This window comes from Dermacentor silvarum, chromosome 11, assembly GCF_013339745.2.
Source record: "Dermacentor silvarum isolate Dsil-2018 chromosome 11, BIME_Dsil_1.4, whole genome shotgun sequence".
Classification (NCBI taxonomy): Eukaryota; Metazoa; Arthropoda; class Arachnida; order Ixodida; family Ixodidae; genus Dermacentor; species Dermacentor silvarum.
Genome location: NC_051164.1, coordinates 92,586,272 through 92,606,791, shown reverse-complemented (window position 1 = coordinate 92,606,791; position 20,520 = coordinate 92,586,272). Strand labels below are relative to the sequence as shown.

Here is a 20,520-nt window from a genome sequence, read left to right as displayed (position 1 = left end):
GGGGGGACTGTATCTTGCGAGGTTGTGAGACAAGAGACGCATTGCAATGCAAAAGATTTGTGGCAACGGCCTTGACATAGTAGAACTCCGGAATAGTGTCACCCTGGAGCCCCGTTGTGTGCGCACTGCGCCCACCGCAGTGTGATTGGATGAACGATGGGGCGAGCGTGCTGTTGAGAATGTCTTTAGGTTCGTGCAGGGCCGTTGGAAGGAGATTCGGGGTAGATTCGGCTAAGAAGCCTAAATTGTAAAATCATTGTAACTCTTGACTCGTAGTATTTTGGTGTCCGTGTAAATATTTTCCTTCTATCGCTTTCCAATTCCATGTTAATAAACAGTCAACCCCTTGCAATCAGCGTCAAAGCCTTGCCTACTGTAATGTGACTTCGCGACATCCACAACACCCTCAGGTTTCCCTCACCGACATCGAGGCGAAATTCAACTGGGTCGCAGTGTAGAATGCTCGTCTGCTACCTTATCACCTACAAGGCAAATGTTTCTTCAGATTAAAAACAAAATTTGTTCTTACATGGTTATTCTCAAAAATTCACAATGGGACTTCGTCAGCGCGAGAACTTGTCACCCCTATACTTCTTGGAAAAATCAGCAGCCAGCCCGTTCCCTCGATCGCTTCCCGCTTATTCTCCCCTGCCAGTGGGATAGAGGAACAGTGAGCGATATAAACACTGACAAGGAAGGCAGATGTTATGCTGCCGACGAAAATGAAGCGGACGTTGAATACCTTGCCGCATCACTTGCTCTAAGTATTCGTCCGTGCGTGCGTGCGTTCGTTCAGACATTGTTCAGACCGGCTGTTAACACAACATATCGACCATTCTACAGTGTTTTGCGAAACGCTGAGCGTGCGCAAATTTACTCACATTCGTCCTCCATGTCGACCTTCAGGTAGAGCGGATCGCCGAGATCGACGCCGGCGACCTCGTCTCCGGAAGCGTTCACGACTCTCAGTCGAACTGGAGGCGTGGGAGCCAGTCCCGTGATGACTTGCGTCAGGCTTTGCAGATCCCTGCACGACAAGAAACGAAAGAAGAGACGGCGTTGTCGTGAGGAACGCACCAAACGTCGAGGTACTCGCTTGCAAAAAAAAAAAAAAAAATACACGCACTACCAGCGAAACCAAACAACACCACATATAGGTGGGAGTAAACTAGGTGGGAGTAAACTTGTATATTCGTTCTTCGTCGTCTCCAGTGTGCCCGTATAGAGGCGACAGTGATGCGAAAGTTATTGGCAAAAATTCTGCCAGATGTGCGAAGAAAGAGAGGGTGAGAGTGCAATTTATTTATAAAATCGCAGAGAGGGTGATCCGAGATTGGCTCCTCTAGCCAGCTCTCTCCAGCGGGACAAAGAGAAGCGGGGAGAGCGGCAGAAGCTGGCTCATTCTCGGTGCTTCGTAAATCGACAGTCGACGGCTTCCCGAAGACGAGCTACTATAGGACTTTGGCCAGACTCTAGGTCCAGTCGTAGAACAGTTCGTGAAGTTCTTGCATTCCTACACAGCACGGGGCTTCTTGAGTCGCGGCAGTGAAATGTCCACCTGAAACTCGTTTTACTGCTGATCTCGCATGCAAATAATGAGCAAACTGCGCATGATAGAAACTCAATAACCCCTCCTGTTCATTTGCCTCCCCCCCCCCCCCCCCCCTGTATATCATGCCTTAGCTTATTCTCAGTGCCTTAGTTTCTCAACGTCATCGCTAAAGAGGTGGTGGCGACGGCCAGCAGCAGCTTGAGCGATACTGTTCCGCCGTCTCACGCGTAGTACCGCTGTGCCACAGAGGCGCGAATAGCACTGAAGCAAGCGTGAGCCTCCCGAGATATTCGGTGGGAAAAAAGTTGGGCCGGAAATTTCGGAGGCAATGTTTTAGCTGGCTAAACGAGATTGTGCGGCGCTTTACGAAATGCGGAAATAGCTGCACAGATTTGCCAGCCACTAAGCAGCAAACTCAAGTATAATTCCTAGCTGGGGAGATAATTCGCTTATTTCGCGCTTTTCATATTTTGCGCCTAAGCACGCCTCTAGATTTACAAAAAAATAAAAAAAAATAAGAGGAAGAGAGATACGACGGGGGTGTGCCTTGTCCCTTAAGCAAATTGAGTTTAAATGAAGCAATATTGCTATCTTGCATGAACTTTCGGAGTGTCTGTGAATTTGTGCCACAGTATCAAGGGAATGCGAAGCATAAAACACTCGGCGAAAACGCGACGGAATATCAAGCGAACCGCACGACAGAGTGATGCAGCCGTAAATTTATGCAGACCCGGCATCGTATGACACCCTTCGCACCTCTCGCGCAATGCGGCGGCGAAGGCGCCATTTCGAGCGACGAGATTCCACGCTGATTTCCGCGGAACGCGGGATTGCGGCTTTGACCGGCCACCGGCGTCACGCGCAGCGTACTATACATTGCTTCCGCCTTCCACTCATGAAACGCCGCAGCGGCCAATAAAGTTTTGTCGTGTTAGCTCCGCTGGCCGACAACATGAAGGCCTTATGCGACAGCTGACGCCCGCTTGCACCGAATAGCAGGTGCCCGCATGGCCCTATACCGATGCCTCCCTCTACCCCCTCCCCCCCCCTCCTCTTTTTCGGCGTCAAGCCCCCTCACTCAGACACGGCCGAACGAGCCTTCCTACGCAACAAATAGGCTCGTCTCACAGGAGGACCGCAATAATAAGACTCGCGGGGGAACAGCGCCGATACGAAGCCAAAACGAAGGCAATACCGAAAGCGCAAAAAACGACAAAAAACAACAACAAAAACACCGTCGCATATACAATCTGCCACCAGGCGGCGCGACACACATGCGGGCTCTAAGCGGGCTCTGCCGCCTCCTCTCTGACGGCTCAGCCACTGCATCGCGCTAAAGGAACGAAACAAAACTGAATGGCACAAAGTGCATCAGGGACGACGTATGGGCGCCCAACGTGGCGAAAGCGGGACCCGCAGCGAGCCAGGCAGGCCCGCAGGCTATATGAGCGTTGCCTGCAGCGTTGCCTTTGCCGCCGTACAGAGAGGCAGCCGCCGCTGCCGGCGGCATCCGGCATGCCCGTAGCTTCTTGCTGCCCTCGCCTCCTTTCCTTCTTTTTTTTTTTTTTTCTTCTCGCTTTCCTCCTCTTCGTGGTAGGCAGGGAACGTTGCCGCCGCTGTAATAATCGCTTCTAGCGCGCTCCCGCCGGTCCCAAGCGATGCGGCAGTGGGAGGGCAGACCTGGGCGAAGCGCGAAAGCGAGCGCATAGTATATTTATATACGGTAGACCCGCCCGGGAACGGGCGACGGCTTGGATCCGGGGCCAACACTGTCATTAGCCACGTCCATCATCCGGTCCCATTCTCTGTTGTTCCCGCATTTATGTACTTTTTCGTTCTATCTTATTTCTTTCTTCTTTTTTTTTCAACTCTCGATGGTTTTAGGCGAAAGTGTCGCTGCCTTCCTACCCTGCGGTGGTCCAACGTTTCGATTCAACGAGGTGAACGCAGGGTCTGGGCTTGACTCCTCCCGCAAGCGTGCGCCGTCAGCTGCTCGCGTAAACACGGGTTTCTGTGAAACGTACGCGGCGCAACTGACTATTACGTACGTATAGTTTACTTCTACGCGCGCAACAGAGTACGCACGCAGGTCATGACTAAGCAACAACGTAAACCTCTCATTCCGCAACTCATTTGCTTGTAGACTGAAAAAACGCTGTTCGACGAATGCAACTGCACGCGCTAGACATCGCTTCAAACCGGCGAAAATCACTGCTCCTTTGAAACCTTTTGTGCCGAATGGCGCAAATTAAGTTTGCAAACCAGCGGTGGCCGATGGTCAGTCTAATTAGGATGCGTTCCCGTGATTAGAGTATGTCCGTCGATCTCTGTCAGCGTGCGGTAATGACGTCGTCACCTAGTCGGTCTCATTCCTTCGTTTTTTTAACGGCCTCCGGCGATCGAAAGCGAAGCCCAGGCCTTCTTAAAGCTGTCATCGATTAAAAAAAAAAACAAACTTGTTTTTCCTGGTCCCTCTATTCATTAGACATGTGTAGCGTGCACGTTTTCTCATCCGAAGCCTCAATTTCTAGTTTGCACTTTACACTATTCAGGTCCTTAATGCGACAAACTCAACACGCGCGTACCAGGCGTATAGCGCGTTCGCATGTGAAGCAGCAAGTGTCGCGCATAATTTCAGACATGTTCGGCGGAAGTGGAGTTCGCGCTGGAGGTCTCGGAAGCTCTAAATCGCACAATTCGTAGTCGTCGTCAATACGCGATATCACGTGCCACTGACGCGCGTCCGAATTGAAAAAAATTTATCTGTAGCGCGACAAAAAAACTTGGGATGTACGCCTCGTTAATGAGTTACACTGGTATGACGGAAATTCTCCCGCGATACGGCAGAAGTGCTTCCGTCTTCGAAACAGTCCTGGGAGCATGTCAACGTTTTCACGCGCCGACACCTTCACGCTCCAATCAATGATCAAAGCCCGCTAGTTCCTTTGTAGCCAGGCGCGCATCTCGGAGACAAGACGCGGCTGACACGTGCAACGTCAAGCCGTCCCCGCGCACGCACCAGCGACGCGGATCTTTTCTTCTCAGCACCGCAGCGGGGGGGTCGTTTCCTTTTCTTTCCCGGTTATTAGGTGCACGCCGAACGTGCACCTGAATGGGGATGACGGGGCCCGAACGCGCCCCTCCTCCGCCACTGCTGCCGCTCATGACTCTGAAAGGGAGTCTTATACGTCCTCCCGCTTGGCCTCCCTCCGCCGGTTCCTGCTAATGCCACTTAGGGCGCCCGCGAAAGAAAAACCTTAACGTATCTCATTAGTCGCCGCTGCTTGCTTCGCCGCCCCCGGCTTTCTATTATAATCTCTGTCGCACTCAAGGGCTCTTCAGTATGGTAATTAGCTCGCCGGCTGCAGATTATTCTAAAGTCCGCCTGATGTGTCCCCTTCCCCAGGTCCCCCTTTCAGCTTCACTACCTTATACGTTCCTTTTCCTTCGGCTTGTGTTTTGTGGCAGCGTACGTTACTGTCAAGTTTCCCACACTTCGATATTGTTTCCTTATCTTCTTTTTGATGGGGGTGGGGGAGAGGGGGTGTGTAAATTTGTTTCCTTGCCGCCTACGCAATGAGTACATCCGAAGTATGTGCTCTTGCACGAACGTTCGAGTCTACGCCGGACACCGTCGGCACACATTAGCTTTCCCGCCGATTTCCTCGCAGCGTAATTGCCGGAAGACATCTGCGTTCTCGCGACGTCGGTCCAAGCAGCCAGGTGCATAAAACGACAAGCGAAACGGAACAGTCAGCAGAACTTCAGGTAACTTAAGTTAATAGTATAGTTAAGGTAAGGAACCTGATGATCAAATAAAGTGAGAACGCGCGACAGAAAATGGCCAATCCAACGGCGTCCACTTCTAACACTCGACGTGTAGTGCAGGTAAGGTGCAGGTTACCCCGAGAGGTAAACGAAGTACGTGTCACATTGATCACAGCGCCGCCTTGTGGAGTTACATACTTGGTTAGACGGGCGTTACGCTCCTCCCGTTTATTTCTCGCGGTTTCTGCCGATTTCGGTCGACGATGTCTTCGTTCAAAATCTTACGTAGGTTGTCTGCCTGCTAAAGGAATTTATCGCCCCTCACACGACAGAAACATTTATATTGTATACAATCGCACTGTAGAAAAAAAAGTATGTCTCTAATGTTCTTAATTTCATGTCTCGAGCGAACGAGAGAGCTGCGAAACGAGGCTATTAAACTGCCATACAGAAAACAACAATAAAACGTTATTAGCTGTTATTAGCCGTACTTAATGACAGGCTGGTGGGTACAGCTTTTCTGGCATAATAATTGTGCTCGAAACGACGCTCATTAACAGAATCGGACAGTGACGTCATTTTCTTGCTGTTCAGGTACACTAAATATGAATGTTCTCGAGCCGGTGCAAATAAAGGTCCGCGTTGAGTGCCACATTCCAAATGTTCCTTTGCATGCACGTCGCATACTGTATCGCGCATAATCACAAAGGAAGCCGCTCGTGCCATCTCGTTCCAATTTCTTATTCAACAGTCTCCGCGATGACAAATGTGCCTCCAGCTGGTTCCGTCGCCTTACTTCTTGCTCCATTCCGCTCGCTCGGCTGTTCCAACTACGCAGGAATGCCGGCCCAGATTGGAAGCGCGCGCGCGGAGCTTGTTACGACGGCACGAGACGGGGGAGAAAAAATGCAGATCATCTAGACGCTGCGAGATAACCGAAACAAACAGAAAAGAAACCAAAAAGAAACAACGTAACCGAAAAGGAGACGTGCGCGTCTTTTTGCATATCCGCCTCAGTGTGAGTTCAGCCTAGAGGAAAACGAATCGCAGGCGAATAGCGAAAAATACGGATAAAGTGGATACAGAGAGGAACGTATCAATGGATATGCGATATGCGGGAGGCACCCAGGACTGGCGACGCTCGATTACACTTGCGAGGCTTCGGCGAGATCTCTTAGATAAAAAGCCGGCGGGAGAAGAAAGAAGGGAAGATGAAGAGGATTAAAGGAAGGTGTGGGGCCGGAAATAAGAGGAACTGTCCCGACATTTTATTACTTATAACGACCGTCGCTTCGCGCGCACGAAAGACGCGATCGACAAGGCTGCAACTAAGGCAACGAAGCTATATAACGGAAGCAAGCGAGCGTTCGTAAGCGGGCTTATTGGAATGGATCCTCGGTCGTATTCGTCTGCCAGCGAGATAAGAGAATTCGGCTCTCTTTCGGGATCGGCCAGGGCGGGCGTTATAGGACGAGCTTGCTTCCCGCATATTTGGTTAAATTTTCGCAGCCTCGTTTCGTCGCACACGCAGTCCTTGTGATTCACTGTGTCCGTGTCTTTGGGCTTCTAAGGCTCTGAGGGGGTTTCATTGGCACTCAAACGGCTTGTCGATGCTGCGCTGTAGCTAGAGTTGTGAATATATGTAAAAGAACGGTGCAGACAGTCTTGAACAGATAATCGCGAAAAACGTTTTTCTATATATGACGATGGCAGCCGTTACGACATCGTGATAAATTTTTGGCACCACGCGTAGTTGTTGTTGTTGTTGTTGTTGTTGTTGTTGTTGTTGTTGTTGTTGTTGTTGTTGTTGTTGTTGTTGTTGTTGTTGTTGTTGTTGTTGTTGTTGTTGTATATAACCCTTGTGAGTGTGTATGTGTGTTCGCGCGCGCGTGCGTGCGTTTAAACCTGGTGGGATTCACCGTGTTTTGGGAAGAAAGATATTTCGCATTTGTTAATTCTTCGCCGCACGTTACAGAAATATTTTACGTTTTGGTGTTTGCTTTCTCCAGTAGAAATAGCTTAACCAGTTCGCTTAGAAGTAATCGAACTAATCGACCTATAGGACGGTTAGCTAAATGACCATCAGAGATCGCTACCAAAGGAGTGTATGCGGTGACTGCATTTATTTATTTTTCTTAGTTATGTCAGTATGCCTCCATAAATGAAGACTGGGGGATAAACTTGACAGCCACTGAATCATTGCATTCGCGATGTTTTCGTAACATAACCGCGGTAATGGAATATGTCAGCAGGCGTAATGACCAAACAATGCAGTTATATTTACGACGCTTGCGATTGATACGACTTTGGTATGCGTGTGGTCACAGTAATGTCGAATATTCACAAGACAGCTGGTTCGCGTATATCGTGCTGTATCGTGCTGTAACGTGCTGTATCGAAACGCTGGCTTCTAATTAAAGCTTCTAATGAAATTAAAGTGTCATTAAAGCGAAGATGACCAAGCGCGCACATGCGCCACTGCCTCTACCGGAATATTTCGCAATTTCTTTTCCGTTAAGTGAAATTATAAAATCACGGAGCGTTAATCAAAAGGGGCACACTCAGTTATCAGAGTTTTCACAGAATTGAATATTCATTAAACCATGTTTTTTGCCCACTTACGAACATTGTAAGGCGAGCCCCTAGCATAGCTAGTCATTAGGCGTCGAGGCGAAGGAAAATTCAAAGCCGCGTTCCAGCAACTGCACTTTATAGTGTTCTTTTAAAATAACGCACCGGAGCTTTTGCGTAATGTTAAACTGCGCACAGGACTATAGCTCACTACACGTCATTAAGCTGCGCGCGTCCAAGAGCACGAAGCTTAGTGCAGTGTCGTCTGCATGCTAAAGTCCTTCATCAAAAGAAATCTGCAAAGGCAATCCGGCTGCTTCACTGAGCAAATGAAATCGCCGCATCGAAGCGAAGTTGAGCAAAAAAAAAAAAAAATTCTTACAGCGCTCTCGACAGTGAACGCATAATTTATTAGGAGATTCGACATCCGCCCGGGGCCTCCCCGCAGCGCTCTCTAGTGAAAATTAATGTGTGTATTTATTTTGCGCGAAGGCTCGGACCGGCTGCTTCTGTGTATGCATTTCTAACATTCAGCCTTATTCAGCGAGCTTCTATATATATATATATATATATATATATATATATATATATATATATATATATATATATATAGTGGCTTATTAAACTTTTTCGTTACTATGGTATTTTACTTACCATTGAGGAGACAATTTGCACAAGCTGCTTCGCCTTCGCCCGCTGTATCGTGCGGCAGTCGAGGTCATTAACAGGACGGCCTGTTTCGAAATCCGAGACTGGTGTTCACGCACCTCTAATATATATATACGCCTGTGGAACGCGTATAATGAAAGCTGATTGGTCGGCGCTAGATGACCCTGCCGGGGCCGAGTTTCCTGAAATCGCTGTAATTCTGACGCAATGCCGGAGCCATCTTTCAACCCGGAGCTGAAATACTCTGCGTTCTGCGCATTTCACGTTCACTCTTATAGGAAGTGCTATATATGCGAGGGGGGGGGGGGGGGGGGGGGGGGGGGCGGCCTTAGAAAATCTGCAAAGAGCACCTACTTCGATTGAACTTTCCTAGCTGAGCCCGACGCGGGATGTTTAAAAAAAAATGCTCCCTGATTTCGTAACATCTCGATCTGCCGTGAATGCGTTACTTCATGAATACATCGCTAGAGTAGAGTAATTTAACCTAATATCGACGTACGTTATTTCTGCACCCTGCACGAGCTCGTTACGATGTGTAATGTTTTGATAAACTGCACCAAAACCTATTTCTGTGTTCATAGCTTGTCTCCTGCGCTGTAGTTCACCTGTCGTATCATCATCGTCGTCGTCGTCGTCATCGTCATCATAACCCTCCTATTTTATGTCTACTGCAAAACGAAGGCCTCTCCCAGCGACCTCCGATTACCCCTGTCTTGCGCTACGTGACAGCACTACATGCCTGCAGATTTCCTAATTTCATCACATCGACTTGAGTTCTCTACCGTCCCCGACTGCGCAGCGCTTATCTTGACACCCATTCTGTAACTCTAATACACCACCGGTTAGCCGCCCTACGCATTACATGGCCTGCCAAGCTCCATTTTGTTTTTATCACTATCTCACTTAGAATACTGGCTACCCCTGTTCGATCTCTAATACACGTCAACCCTCATCCTGTATCTTAACGTCACGCCTATCATTATTTCGTTCCATCGCTTGTTGCGCGGTCCTAATCTTCTTCTCAAGCTTTCTTGTTAACCTCCAAGTTTCTGCCTCATATGTTAGCACCGATAGAATGCACTCATTGTACACTTTAATTTCCAAGGATAGCAGTGAGCGGCCGGACGTGACTTGGTAATGCCCGCCGCATACGCTTCAACCCATTTTTAATTCGCTTGTCAGTTTTCTTTTCATGAACCGAGTGCCGCGTGACCAATCGGACTCGGTGAACGTAATCTTTGCACAAATTCTAGAGGCTGGCTGTACTGTTGCACTCAGACGTAATTATCCGCTGTCAAAATTCTTGCCGCTGCGGTTCGGTGTAATCTCGGTGATTGTATTACTATGATCATCGTTAACTCTCAGAATTGTGGCTGAAGTGCAACCCGTTGTTGGCGTAATTAATTAGCATCATTTCCGGCACCGACTTAGTATTTCCACACCGTGCGCGAAGCACCACGAAGCTTAGTTCGAGCTCATTAGCAGTGCTCTGGCTTCCCCTGTACGGCTTCCTGAAATCAGCGTAATTTATTTCACAGATGATTGTGAAATTTGCGAGGAATCCGCTGGTGTTTTAGCACAGGCCGCTGTTTCCAGAATGTCAGCGCAATATTGGTGCGCATTCGATCAGCCTAAGCACCCATTGGTCGAGTATTGCCGCACTACGAACTCGGAAGAAAGTTGCGAGGAGAAACGATTAACTCCCGCAGCAGCTTTCCGTAACAGCCCCAACTGTGACGCAATGCCGTTGCCATCTCTGAAATGGCGCGCCGAGATGCGGCGCATTCATACGAACTTGCGCGTTGCGACGAGGCCTTTATACAGGTGGAAGGCTAACAAATTCGGATTAGCCCCGGGCCATCTGCGACTAAATTTCGTAACGCTCCTGTCCCATTTCAGAGAGCTTGCGAAACTTGGGTCAATGGCTGTGTGTCGCTTTTCAACGCAGGAAAAAAAAAGAAAGAAAGAAAAGAAAACTTCAATTGTTTGTCGTCGCTTGGAGGAAGTGACACATTTTTCTCTCTCTTTTTTTTTTGCATTTCGCCTAAGTACGTAATTAGGTGTTGTTAATTAATCAGCTTCTCATATATTAAATTCAAAGCAATAGGCCCTCAATTAGAAAATTGTAGACACCCCTGAAAAATTCCCGGTCCAGCTTTCTGTTGCTAAATGCTTGCTATATATATATATATATATATATATATATATATATATATATATATAGCCCGCGAAATACGAAAACCATGCCGCGCGACCAATCACGCGGTGGTGGCGATCGTGGCGGTGGCTGTTCGGTATGTCGCTACACTGCTTGAATGCTAATCGCATTATCGTCGAAATTCATAGTGAGGTGGATTGTACGGGAATTTCTTTCATAGCTTCCACGTTAAAAAATAAGTAGCTGTCAGCGTCGTAATGCGCTGTTTCACCATTGCATAGTGACTAAACTTCTCTATTTTTTTCTTTTTACTGTTGCGTTAGTTGAAAAAACAAAAGAGCAGACAGCGCGATGAACAATGACGTGGACCGGCAGCTTGGCTTGCGTATATAAATTCCAGCACACAACGCATTGTCCGACCTCTCAGTTGACGCGCGTGAGTTCGCTCGCATCTAACTAGCACCAACTGCTCGGTTCGCCAATCAAATGACTTGTGTGCAGTGTCTGAGTAGTGGTCCACCCAGACACTGCATCCTCTTTTTGCTCTTCTGTCACTGGAACTTCACCGTTATCCGCCGCATCTGCTGAACGGATATGGCTTCTTACTGCTGTTCACGAGGTCATCCCTGGCTTCCATTACGACTCCGGCAGCTTCATTACAACGTTTGCGACGCTCACAGAATGCGAAAGCTATTAACCAGTAGGATTTTGATGCACGTGAATAGCCCCTTCGGCCTATGGCGGACGGCCATCAGTACAGCGTATATACCTTCCACACCTTTGTGGACTTTTGTGACGTTAAGCTTCGTCAATTAATTCATTAATTATTCGTCGCCTCGCCGAATCAAGCAGAAATTTGTCTCGACCCTTGCAGCACCAGCTGAAGATATCGTTATGTCGGTGACCGGAGGTCCGTTGATCTCTGCTTTTAGCTGGGCCTTGGCGGAACATCAAGAAATCACTTGGTGTACAGCGGCGCACAAGACTTCGGGTCAGGACATTTGGTGACACGTGACACGTACACGCGCGCAAAGCCACTCTGCACCTTTCCCCACTCCTTCTGCCCCAACGAAAGTCACGTCAGTTTATTTCAGTTTGTACATACAAACTGAGGATGGTGAGAAAAAAAAAAAAAGCTGCGAATTATACACCTCACACTCGCCCTTTTGACGGCAGATACGATAAAATAAATTGGTAGAGTCAAAAGCATTAAATATCGCGGAGCCGTTCTGCCCACCCTCGATGCTAAACTATGACTGTAATCCAAGGCTCTATGTATTCAGCAGTAACGCAAGGGGGAATTGGAAAGCGGGATCATCCGAGTGATCTATCTATTATTGCTTTATCGACAAGGAAGCGATATTTCTGCGCCGACGGATGGCGACAGATAACGACTATAGTAATGAAAGCCCTCTCGAATAACAGGTCGATACCATCTTAACCACCGCGGGCATTATAACGTGAAGCCTGCCAATGAGGCTCCGCTCGCAATTTTATTTTTCCTTCCAGCTCGCGTTTAGGCGTTAGTCTTTGTCGAACTCCTTTCATTTTATTTTTACTTTTTTTCTGTCGTTTTTTTTTTCTTCCTTCCATCTTAGGCGGTTTGATCTGTTTCTGATCACTTTAATCATTCATAGCGCCTCACAGCTTGCATGTGTTTCATCTAAGTTTCATCCGGTCAGGCGTTGCATTTTCGCGCCCGCTCGCTTCAGGCCACACGTCTTCCATCCACAGTTTCAACATCAGATTGTGTTTGCATAAAACATGAGACAGATCGCCATCAGAGCCCGAGCAAACGAGAGTTAACTGCCCACGGGATAAATGCGTCATCTTCTTTATTGTTATATGGTGACCATGCACGAAGACTGTGTAAGCCGAACGTTTTATAGACTCACGATTTATCCGACGGCCTTTCTGTCGTGGTTGTAGACAAATTTTCGGGGTACAACGGCACATTTAATTTCTCGAATGGCATTACAAGCCGTAACCTTAATTATACTAGGCAGCTAATACTAACAGAGGCGAAAACATCGTCTTTGTGACTGCCGCTCAAATTTTCACGTGCATCAATTTACTGATCCGTATTTCTAATGCCGCTTCCTCGCAAACTCAAGAACATTCTGCTGCCTTTTCCTTTTCATTTTTCATTCCGTTATTTATTTGTATTCTATTTTTCTGGTTGGAAATGTTTGAACCTATGCTCATGGTACTATTTTTGTTTATATTCTTTGTTTCCATTATGCCTTTTTAATAACTGGTACGCCTACTGCTTTTAAAATCACCTGACCTTTTATAAACTAATGCCACACCGATATGATGTCCCCCTTGACAGATTTACTTTGGGACCACCTCCTGTAGCACTTCTATGCAAGGAGCTTTACGTATCCTTATGTTGTGATAATAATTTTCAACTTTTCATCAAACAACAAAATATTAAATGCGAGAAGTATATACAGGTGAGCAAGAGAGGAATGTTACATGCGCTAACGCATTCGCAAGAATGTAGCTTGTTTGTTAATGTACAGTGTATACGCAACAGAAAATTGTGCACGTGTACTGTTTGCACACTACAATAACTAGGGGAGTTTAATGTCTCATTGGAGCACAGAGCTACGACCACATACAAAGCCGGAATTCGAGGATGCGAATTGATCTTGACCATGTGGGGTTCTTTAAGGAGACGCTAAAAAGAAACACCGAATCAGTTCAGACTGGTAAAGTAGTCCTTCAAAATTCTGCTTTCATGAATTTTGCGGTCAGCGGTTTATTACTAGAAAAGAGAATAGAGATTCCCTTTTCTAGAATAGAGATTCCCCCCCCCCGTTGAAGCTCTTGAGCCAGCACGTCACTGTGTGTCGTCACTGAATTCAAAGTGTATCGTTTTCTTTTTCTGGAAAGGGGAGAGGGGGGGGGGGCATTGTAGAAGGGTAATGGGTAATTTGCCAATACAGCTCAACTTAACATGGAATATACATCACGCTCTCAAGACGTCTCTCTCTCTATCTCTCTCTGCCTCTCTCTCACGACAGCTTGTTTGAGAGTAAATTTGTGTTTACGATGGCCCTTCGACGAAGACAAGTTTGGATGCGGAAGCTTGAGCGCCGAGTCGGAATTCTCCGCCTGTTCACTTATCGTACTTTGGTTAATATATCTCCTGCGTTGTAAGGATCGAAAGAAATGCGACACTGACCCTTCGAGGACCTGCTTGCCTCCTCGCAGCTTGCGCTCCACTTCCTCGTAGTCGCAGGAGATGTCAATCCGCCTGTCCGAGCTCTGCAGCACGTATGGATGATGCTGCACGACGATGCTGTTCAGGAAGGTCCCGTTGCCCTGGGAACCACGACAGGCGGATATGAGAGAACACGTAGGGAGAAATGCTGCGGTCAAATCATGCAAAGGGCGCACAAGCATGGCTTCAGAGATAAGGAGGAATGCACGATCACGGAAGCCACGATCTAATTCTGAAGTTTTAAACTAACAAGAGAGTCTTCCAACTTGCTGGGCAAAGTTACGGACTTTCGTAAAGTATATGGTCAATTAACGCTTGATCCCAGCTGTGGGCGTGTAATAGCGCATATATTATGGAAATTGTTTTCAGCAGTTGTTAACTATGTTTTGTTGGAATGTCGCATCATCCATCCATCGAATAATGCGGACATGGTTCAGACTAGTAAATGACGGCGAGATTTCTTGCGAAAAGGTAATAAGGACACGCAGTTAAGATAACATTTTATCAAACTAATTTGGCTTAGTGCTTAAATGTTTTCTTTAACTGAAATGAAGATAAAATAAATAGATTTAGTGGTGACGGCTACTCCTTTTCAAGAAATAGTAATAGCAATAAGAAAAAACGTAAAAAGCAACGCCACAGGTTCGGAAAATGCAAAGCGGCGTTAGACACCAGAGTAACTGAAGTCCGCGTATAGTGCTTGACACGCCGGAACATACACAGACAGAAGGCGGAGGACACGTGGCACCACGCACTCTACCGAGTACCGACACACATGCATTTATAAACTATAGCGCACAGCCATCGCGGTACAGCAATACAGAAAATGGTAACGTCGTCCGCGTCTCCCATAGCGTGCACGAAGACAAAATAAAGATGGCGTCCCAGGATACTGTAGCCTACGTGCGTACCAGGTTCTTGGTGCCGCACTGCCGTCCGTGCAAGGGAACCGTGAGCGCCACGTGACCCGTGTCGGTGACGGAAGAAGAGAAACACTGGTGCGGGTGGCCCACGGCGTAGACGCGACCGCGGAACGATGACGTCACCTGGATGATGGCCGTCATGGCGGTAGCCTCGCACCGCATCTCCACTGCGAGCGTGAAAGAGCGAGAACAGAATGATCCGGTTACAGAGCGGTCTTACGGCCATTTTACGCGATGGCAAATCGAAGGCACTGGTGAGAGCTTAGGCTTTTCTTCTTTTCTTTCTCCTCTATTTGTAGTGCTTCCCTTCACTTCCTTCGTCATCAAGACTTTGCATTGTGTTTTTCTACATTTAATGACATGCCCAAGTGCAGTCGTCCCCAAGACTTTCCGGGACACGGGTTTCACGCCAACTGTGAACTTCTGTTATGTTGAGGCATATGACGATTCTAATTAAATGGATTACTGTGCAGGTCGCAAAAAACTACTACAGGTCTAAGCTGTGTGTCCACGCTTCGCGAGAATTGCTTCGTGTCTTTTTTTTTTTTTCGCAAATAGCGTGTCCGATCTCTTCTGTTGCCGACTATACACTCTGCTTGCCTGTTAGAACCTACACGCGGGTAATGTATTTTGCAGTGTTATAAAAGTGTCAGCGCGTATTTTGCAGTTTTACCCGAGATGCACCGGCGTCTCAGGTGCGGCAGACAGTCTCTATAGATCCCTTCGTGCGTGTGGTTTTTGTTTATGCTTGGTGTGCAGAACTTCCCTGCGAAGCATATGAAACAAGCTATCCACGTTGTCCACGTTCTCATTGGTTTCCCGTCCACACCACAGTTGTACGGCATGGACAGAAAAACAACGGCAATGTGGATTGTCAGGCCTGTCACGCTGGCCATCCTTGCTTTTCTCTCTCTATTTATTGCGATAGCAATTATATGGACACTCCAAACGGATTTCTGCCATCGGCGTCGCCGTCACCGTGAAGTTCAGTATAAAGTCCAAGGGCGATAAAATCGTCGCCGCGCGCTGTATGATGTATGTGCGAGGGAGGCACATACAGCTAGCGAGGGACGCGCACTTTCACGGTAAACGAACGCACGGCGGAGAGCAAACACGTCCGTCGCGCGAAAGGCCGTGGGGTAATGGAAGGGAGAGGGGGGCGACGTTGGGCTGCGGCACCAACGGCGCAAGGGGAACTGGCGACTCAATCTCGCACGCGAAAGGAGGAAAGCGGGAAGGCAGCGCCGGAGGGAGGAGGTGCGGCTCCTGCTCTGCGAGCAACTGTGTACTTGTAGTTTGCGCGGCGGCGGGCGGTCGCGCGCACAGCAGCTTAGAAGCGATATGCAACACGGCTCCTACCTTTGTATATATGCGCTGTGCTTTCGCCGCTCAGTTTCCGTTCAAGCGATAGACCGCACGAACCTTCGCTCGCTGCTGCCGCCGCGCTTGCTCACGCCAGCGTTTTGACAGTGGTTGTCTGCGGTCATCGAGCGTGATCTATTCATGTGTGCTTGTGCTCGCTGACACCATGCTTATTAATTCAGTTAGTACGCGAATGTGTCCAAGTTTATGCAGCCGATAAAACTACTATCCTTACTAAGTGTCTACTAATTTGCTATCGCAATTGATTCTTCGCCTTTCGGGAGAAACTGCGACTTTTCTAATCTAATAAGTTGAAACACAGAATGTTTCACAAGAACAGTTTCTGAATTGGTTTACTTAGTTTTCCATGAAGCGAACTGAACGAAACACCAATAAAAATAGTCTTCCACTAGGCGCTCGCAAATGCGAAATTCGTATATACTGCAAACGCGATGTTCCCAAGTTCGGATATCGCAGGTCCTTCAAAAAAAAAAAAAAAACGCAGTGCAACATTGCTCCTATGGGAACCAGGCGTAACGCGAAAAGCGCGCGAGCCACTCTACACTATTGAGCGTCCGTACGGCCTGCGCTTCGACGCGCCGAAGCATAAGGCACTCAATGCAGCATGCACTCAGTGTCCTTGCACTTTATGCACCCTTTAGCCATTGTGCTCGAGTGATACATTTCGCTGCCACAGTAGCAGCGAACCGTGGCGAGGAGATAACGTTCGTCCCAGCGAAGCGAGGCACGGAATCGGTGTCAACGTTCTCGCCAAACGGCGAGCGGCCGTGGTCTAGCGGCAAGAACGGAACTCCATTAGACAGGGCTCTCTCCTAATCGCGTTCCCGGATTCACTCCGCCTCCTACCCGTGCAAGCGTGAATCGCTACGGTCAACGTCTCGCTAACGGCTCTGTTCAGTACACTCGAAGCCTGGAGGCCACGCGCTTTGCTATGACAGATGTCACCAGGGGCGGGTTTCGATGTACCGATATACTTAAGAAATCTCAAGATACGCTTCATTATTCAATACGTTCCTAGACGAAAGTGGCAAGCCAGTGCACTCAACTGGTATTATTAATCTATACATATGAGAATGAAACTTGGAGGGTGGAGAAATACGGTGGAGAGTCCAGCCGAGAGAAAGGGGGAATGGAAAACACAGCGGGATATTAGATGGCAAACTGGTCTTTTCCTCAAACACACGAAACAATAGAAATAGAAGGTTCCGCGGCTCTTACTAAATTACGAATGAAAACATGATTCATTCATTCATTCATTCATTCATTCATTCATTCATTCATTCATTCATTCATTCATTCATTGATGATAAGGATCAAATAAGGACTAGAAACGAGATTGGTATCGTCCGCCACCAGACTGTTTCAGGAGAGTACGCTGGCACGACATAAACGAACTGCTGCGATATTTCTGTACGTTTCTTCGCGTCTGCCCATTGCCCATTCCCTGAGCTTTCTTAGGATAGTATACAGGAATGTTCGACACGTAACAATTGCAGCACAAGGCGGCAGGCATGTCGTTCGATCAACGATGACACAAACCTTCAGCGCCTATAGCTGGCGAGGCGTTCAAATATTTTATTTCCCGCACCGTCGAAACAGCTCAGCACCGTCACAGCTCCCGTGGCGCTGAACGCAACTCCCAGAGATTAAAAGCATTAGGACTGAGCCCCCGGGCTAACTATTCCTTGGCGTTTTGCCTTTTGTCTGTGCACGCCAGCACGTGTACACGAAATGGAGCCGGACCTACTCCTCGCGTTCCGCAGACCGCCGAAGGGTTCATATGGACGTATCATTTGCCTTGAGAGGGAAAGCGCCAACCAACCGGGCGCAGACTGGATCCGGCGCCTTGAAGAAGAAGAAGCGGGGAGCATAGACGGTGGGCCCCTCCCCGCCAGCAGCGACCACTATGCAAACACAACGCGACGCCTAAGAAAGAGAAGAGGCAGAGGCGCCATAAGACTGGGCAGGGCGCCCGATGCGGTGATGGAAAGCGAAAGTGCAAAGTACGAAGACCCGGACGGCGCGCCTAGCCGGCTGCTCCTCCGAAGCGTCCATCCAACCCCGTCGCGTTCAAAGAACGGGCAGCGGGTTGTGGTGGTGGTGAGGGAAGGCGCGGCCGACTGGTTCGCCCTCGGCGGCCTTGAAACGGCACGAGCCTCGAGTAACTAGTCGCGCGCGGCGGGACGACGAGAACGGGAGGAATAAACTAGCGTTTGCAACCCCCCCCTCCTTCACCTCTTGCTCTTTCCGCCTCCCTCCGCCGCGCCTACCCAACACCATTGCGTAATCGGTCTGTTCTTGTTTGCCGAAGTCGTCGGTCGTCCGGACGGGGTGCGTGCCTAGAGCGTGCCAAGTCGACGCGCCACCTAGCTGAGCGCGCGAGAACTGCCGGCGGCGGTGCGACAAAGCAGGAGCTTGCGCAACAACGCAGTTGCAGAGCAGAATTAAGTCATGCAAATTGTGCGAGTTCCCATTGGTTCATATTCAAAAAAGCATGCAACAACTGGATGGAAGGAAAGACTACATAAAACGGCGCTATGACTATTAATACAGGAGGCTGGACGTCGCTATACTGAGACGTATTGAGACAATAGCCGCGTTTACATCGATACGGTAGAAGCGTATCGTATCAATTTACCGTGTCGCATATGCCCATACGCCACCGTTTACAAGCTACCGCCACTTATTGTGATATCTGAAAGTCAGCTCTCGCACTTTGCTTCCAATAAGCCTGCTTTTACTGTCGCGTTGTGGAATGCACCGAAAGCACCTGCAGGGTGTGGGCTATATTTTGTGAGCTTTTCCGCGTGGACAAATTCACACATTTATTTGGCAGAACGTACGGTATTGTATCAGGATATTCAATTTTCACAGCGTGTCCGCAACTGTTTCCAAGTCCCGTAGTAGACGAGCGCCGCCGTCTCGGCTTATATATATATATATATATATATATATATATATATATATATATATATATATCCTCAATGTGGACCCAGTTACGTTAACGCCGCAATTCAAATAACCCGCCAATGTTATTCTCATTTATTAAAGAATACATTTTCAGCGCGTGTAATGTAGTCACGAGTGAACAGAAATCGCCTGTAGCCAGCTCCAACGTTTAAAGTTGGCCTGCTCCGTCAGGTGCCATTTTTAAGGCGAAAGCCTTTAATGGCTAATACTCGCGGCGTCCGACCGTCCGTCCATCCGTGCCCTGGAACGGTGCCAGCTGTGGCCTCTCCCCCTCACACTCTCTCAGCAATCACGTGATGGCACAGCGGCGCATAGCAACAGTTGCGCCGCCACAGCTGTGGCCTCTCCCCCTTACACTCTCTCAGTAATCACGTGTTGGCACAGCGACACGCGCGGCAACGCTCCTTCGTCAGACGTTTCGTTGCAGCAGTCGAGTTAGTCGGATGGCTCCCAAGCGGCCCGGTGATGATTCCACGGCAAGCGGTTCGCAAAGCGCCCCAAGAATGTGGATTCCCCCGATACCAAACGCCAGAAGAAGAATGGGCGAATTCGCATGCGGCGGTAGTCAGTCGAATGGGCACAGGCTTTCGCCGAACACACAGAGTGTCCTTCGATTTTTTTTTTTTAGTTTCATGTCCCGCAGTGCGGCTATAGTTCGCTATATTGCGGAAGCGGCGGCCGCCGGTTGGTTGTCCGGTTGCCATCCCACAGCGAATGCGTACCGATAATTCCTCATACGATACGCTTCCGTTTACAGACGCGGCTGAAGTGCGCATTGTCCATTGCAAACTACCCTTGTTTGGCGCAATTGATACGATACGCCTTCCTAGCGAAATACCTCGTTTACATGAGACGCGATACGCTTTAAAGTTGATACTATACGCTTCTGTCGCATTCATGTAAACGCGGATATTCTCGGATGTTTCGACTTGTGTTCATCTGCTGGATCCATCTAGATCTACTGCTCAGAGTGTGTTAGACTAGCTGTAAAAATTGGCGATGTTTTATCGGCGCCGCCGAAGCCCTAGACTTTTAACAGGCAACTAATCAAACGTTTCGACTTCATGGTCGGGTGGCATTTCTGTAAGTCCCTTTCTTACATCCTTTCTTGAATCCCTAATATCAACGCAAGGAAAGGACAAATTTACATCGACCCGTATGTAACACGAAGCTGCAAAGGAAGCCCACACGGATTTCTCAGAAACGAAGCTAAACAAAGCATCGTAGTGGAAGAAAATTCGTCGTAGTCCGAGACCAGGACGAACTACGAAGCTTCGTTCCTGAGAAACCCGTGTGG

General features: G+C 48.5%; 1 protein-coding gene across 1 annotated transcript in view; it reads right to left on the bottom strand.

Annotated features, from left to right (window-relative positions):
• LOC119434113 (uncharacterized) overlaps positions 1–20,520 on the bottom strand; it is a 247,470-nt gene that overhangs the window by 21,652 nt on the left and 205,298 nt on the right. The window contains exons 8-10 of the mRNA XM_037701433.2: positions 14,859–15,037; positions 13,909–14,048; positions 882–1,027 (exon numbers count right to left, since the gene is read on the bottom strand). Of these exons, the coding sequence (XP_037557361.1) occupies positions 882–1,027; positions 13,909–14,048; positions 14,859–15,037 (465 nt within the window). The remainder of the gene's footprint in view (positions 1–881; positions 1,028–13,908; positions 14,049–14,858; positions 15,038–20,520) is intronic.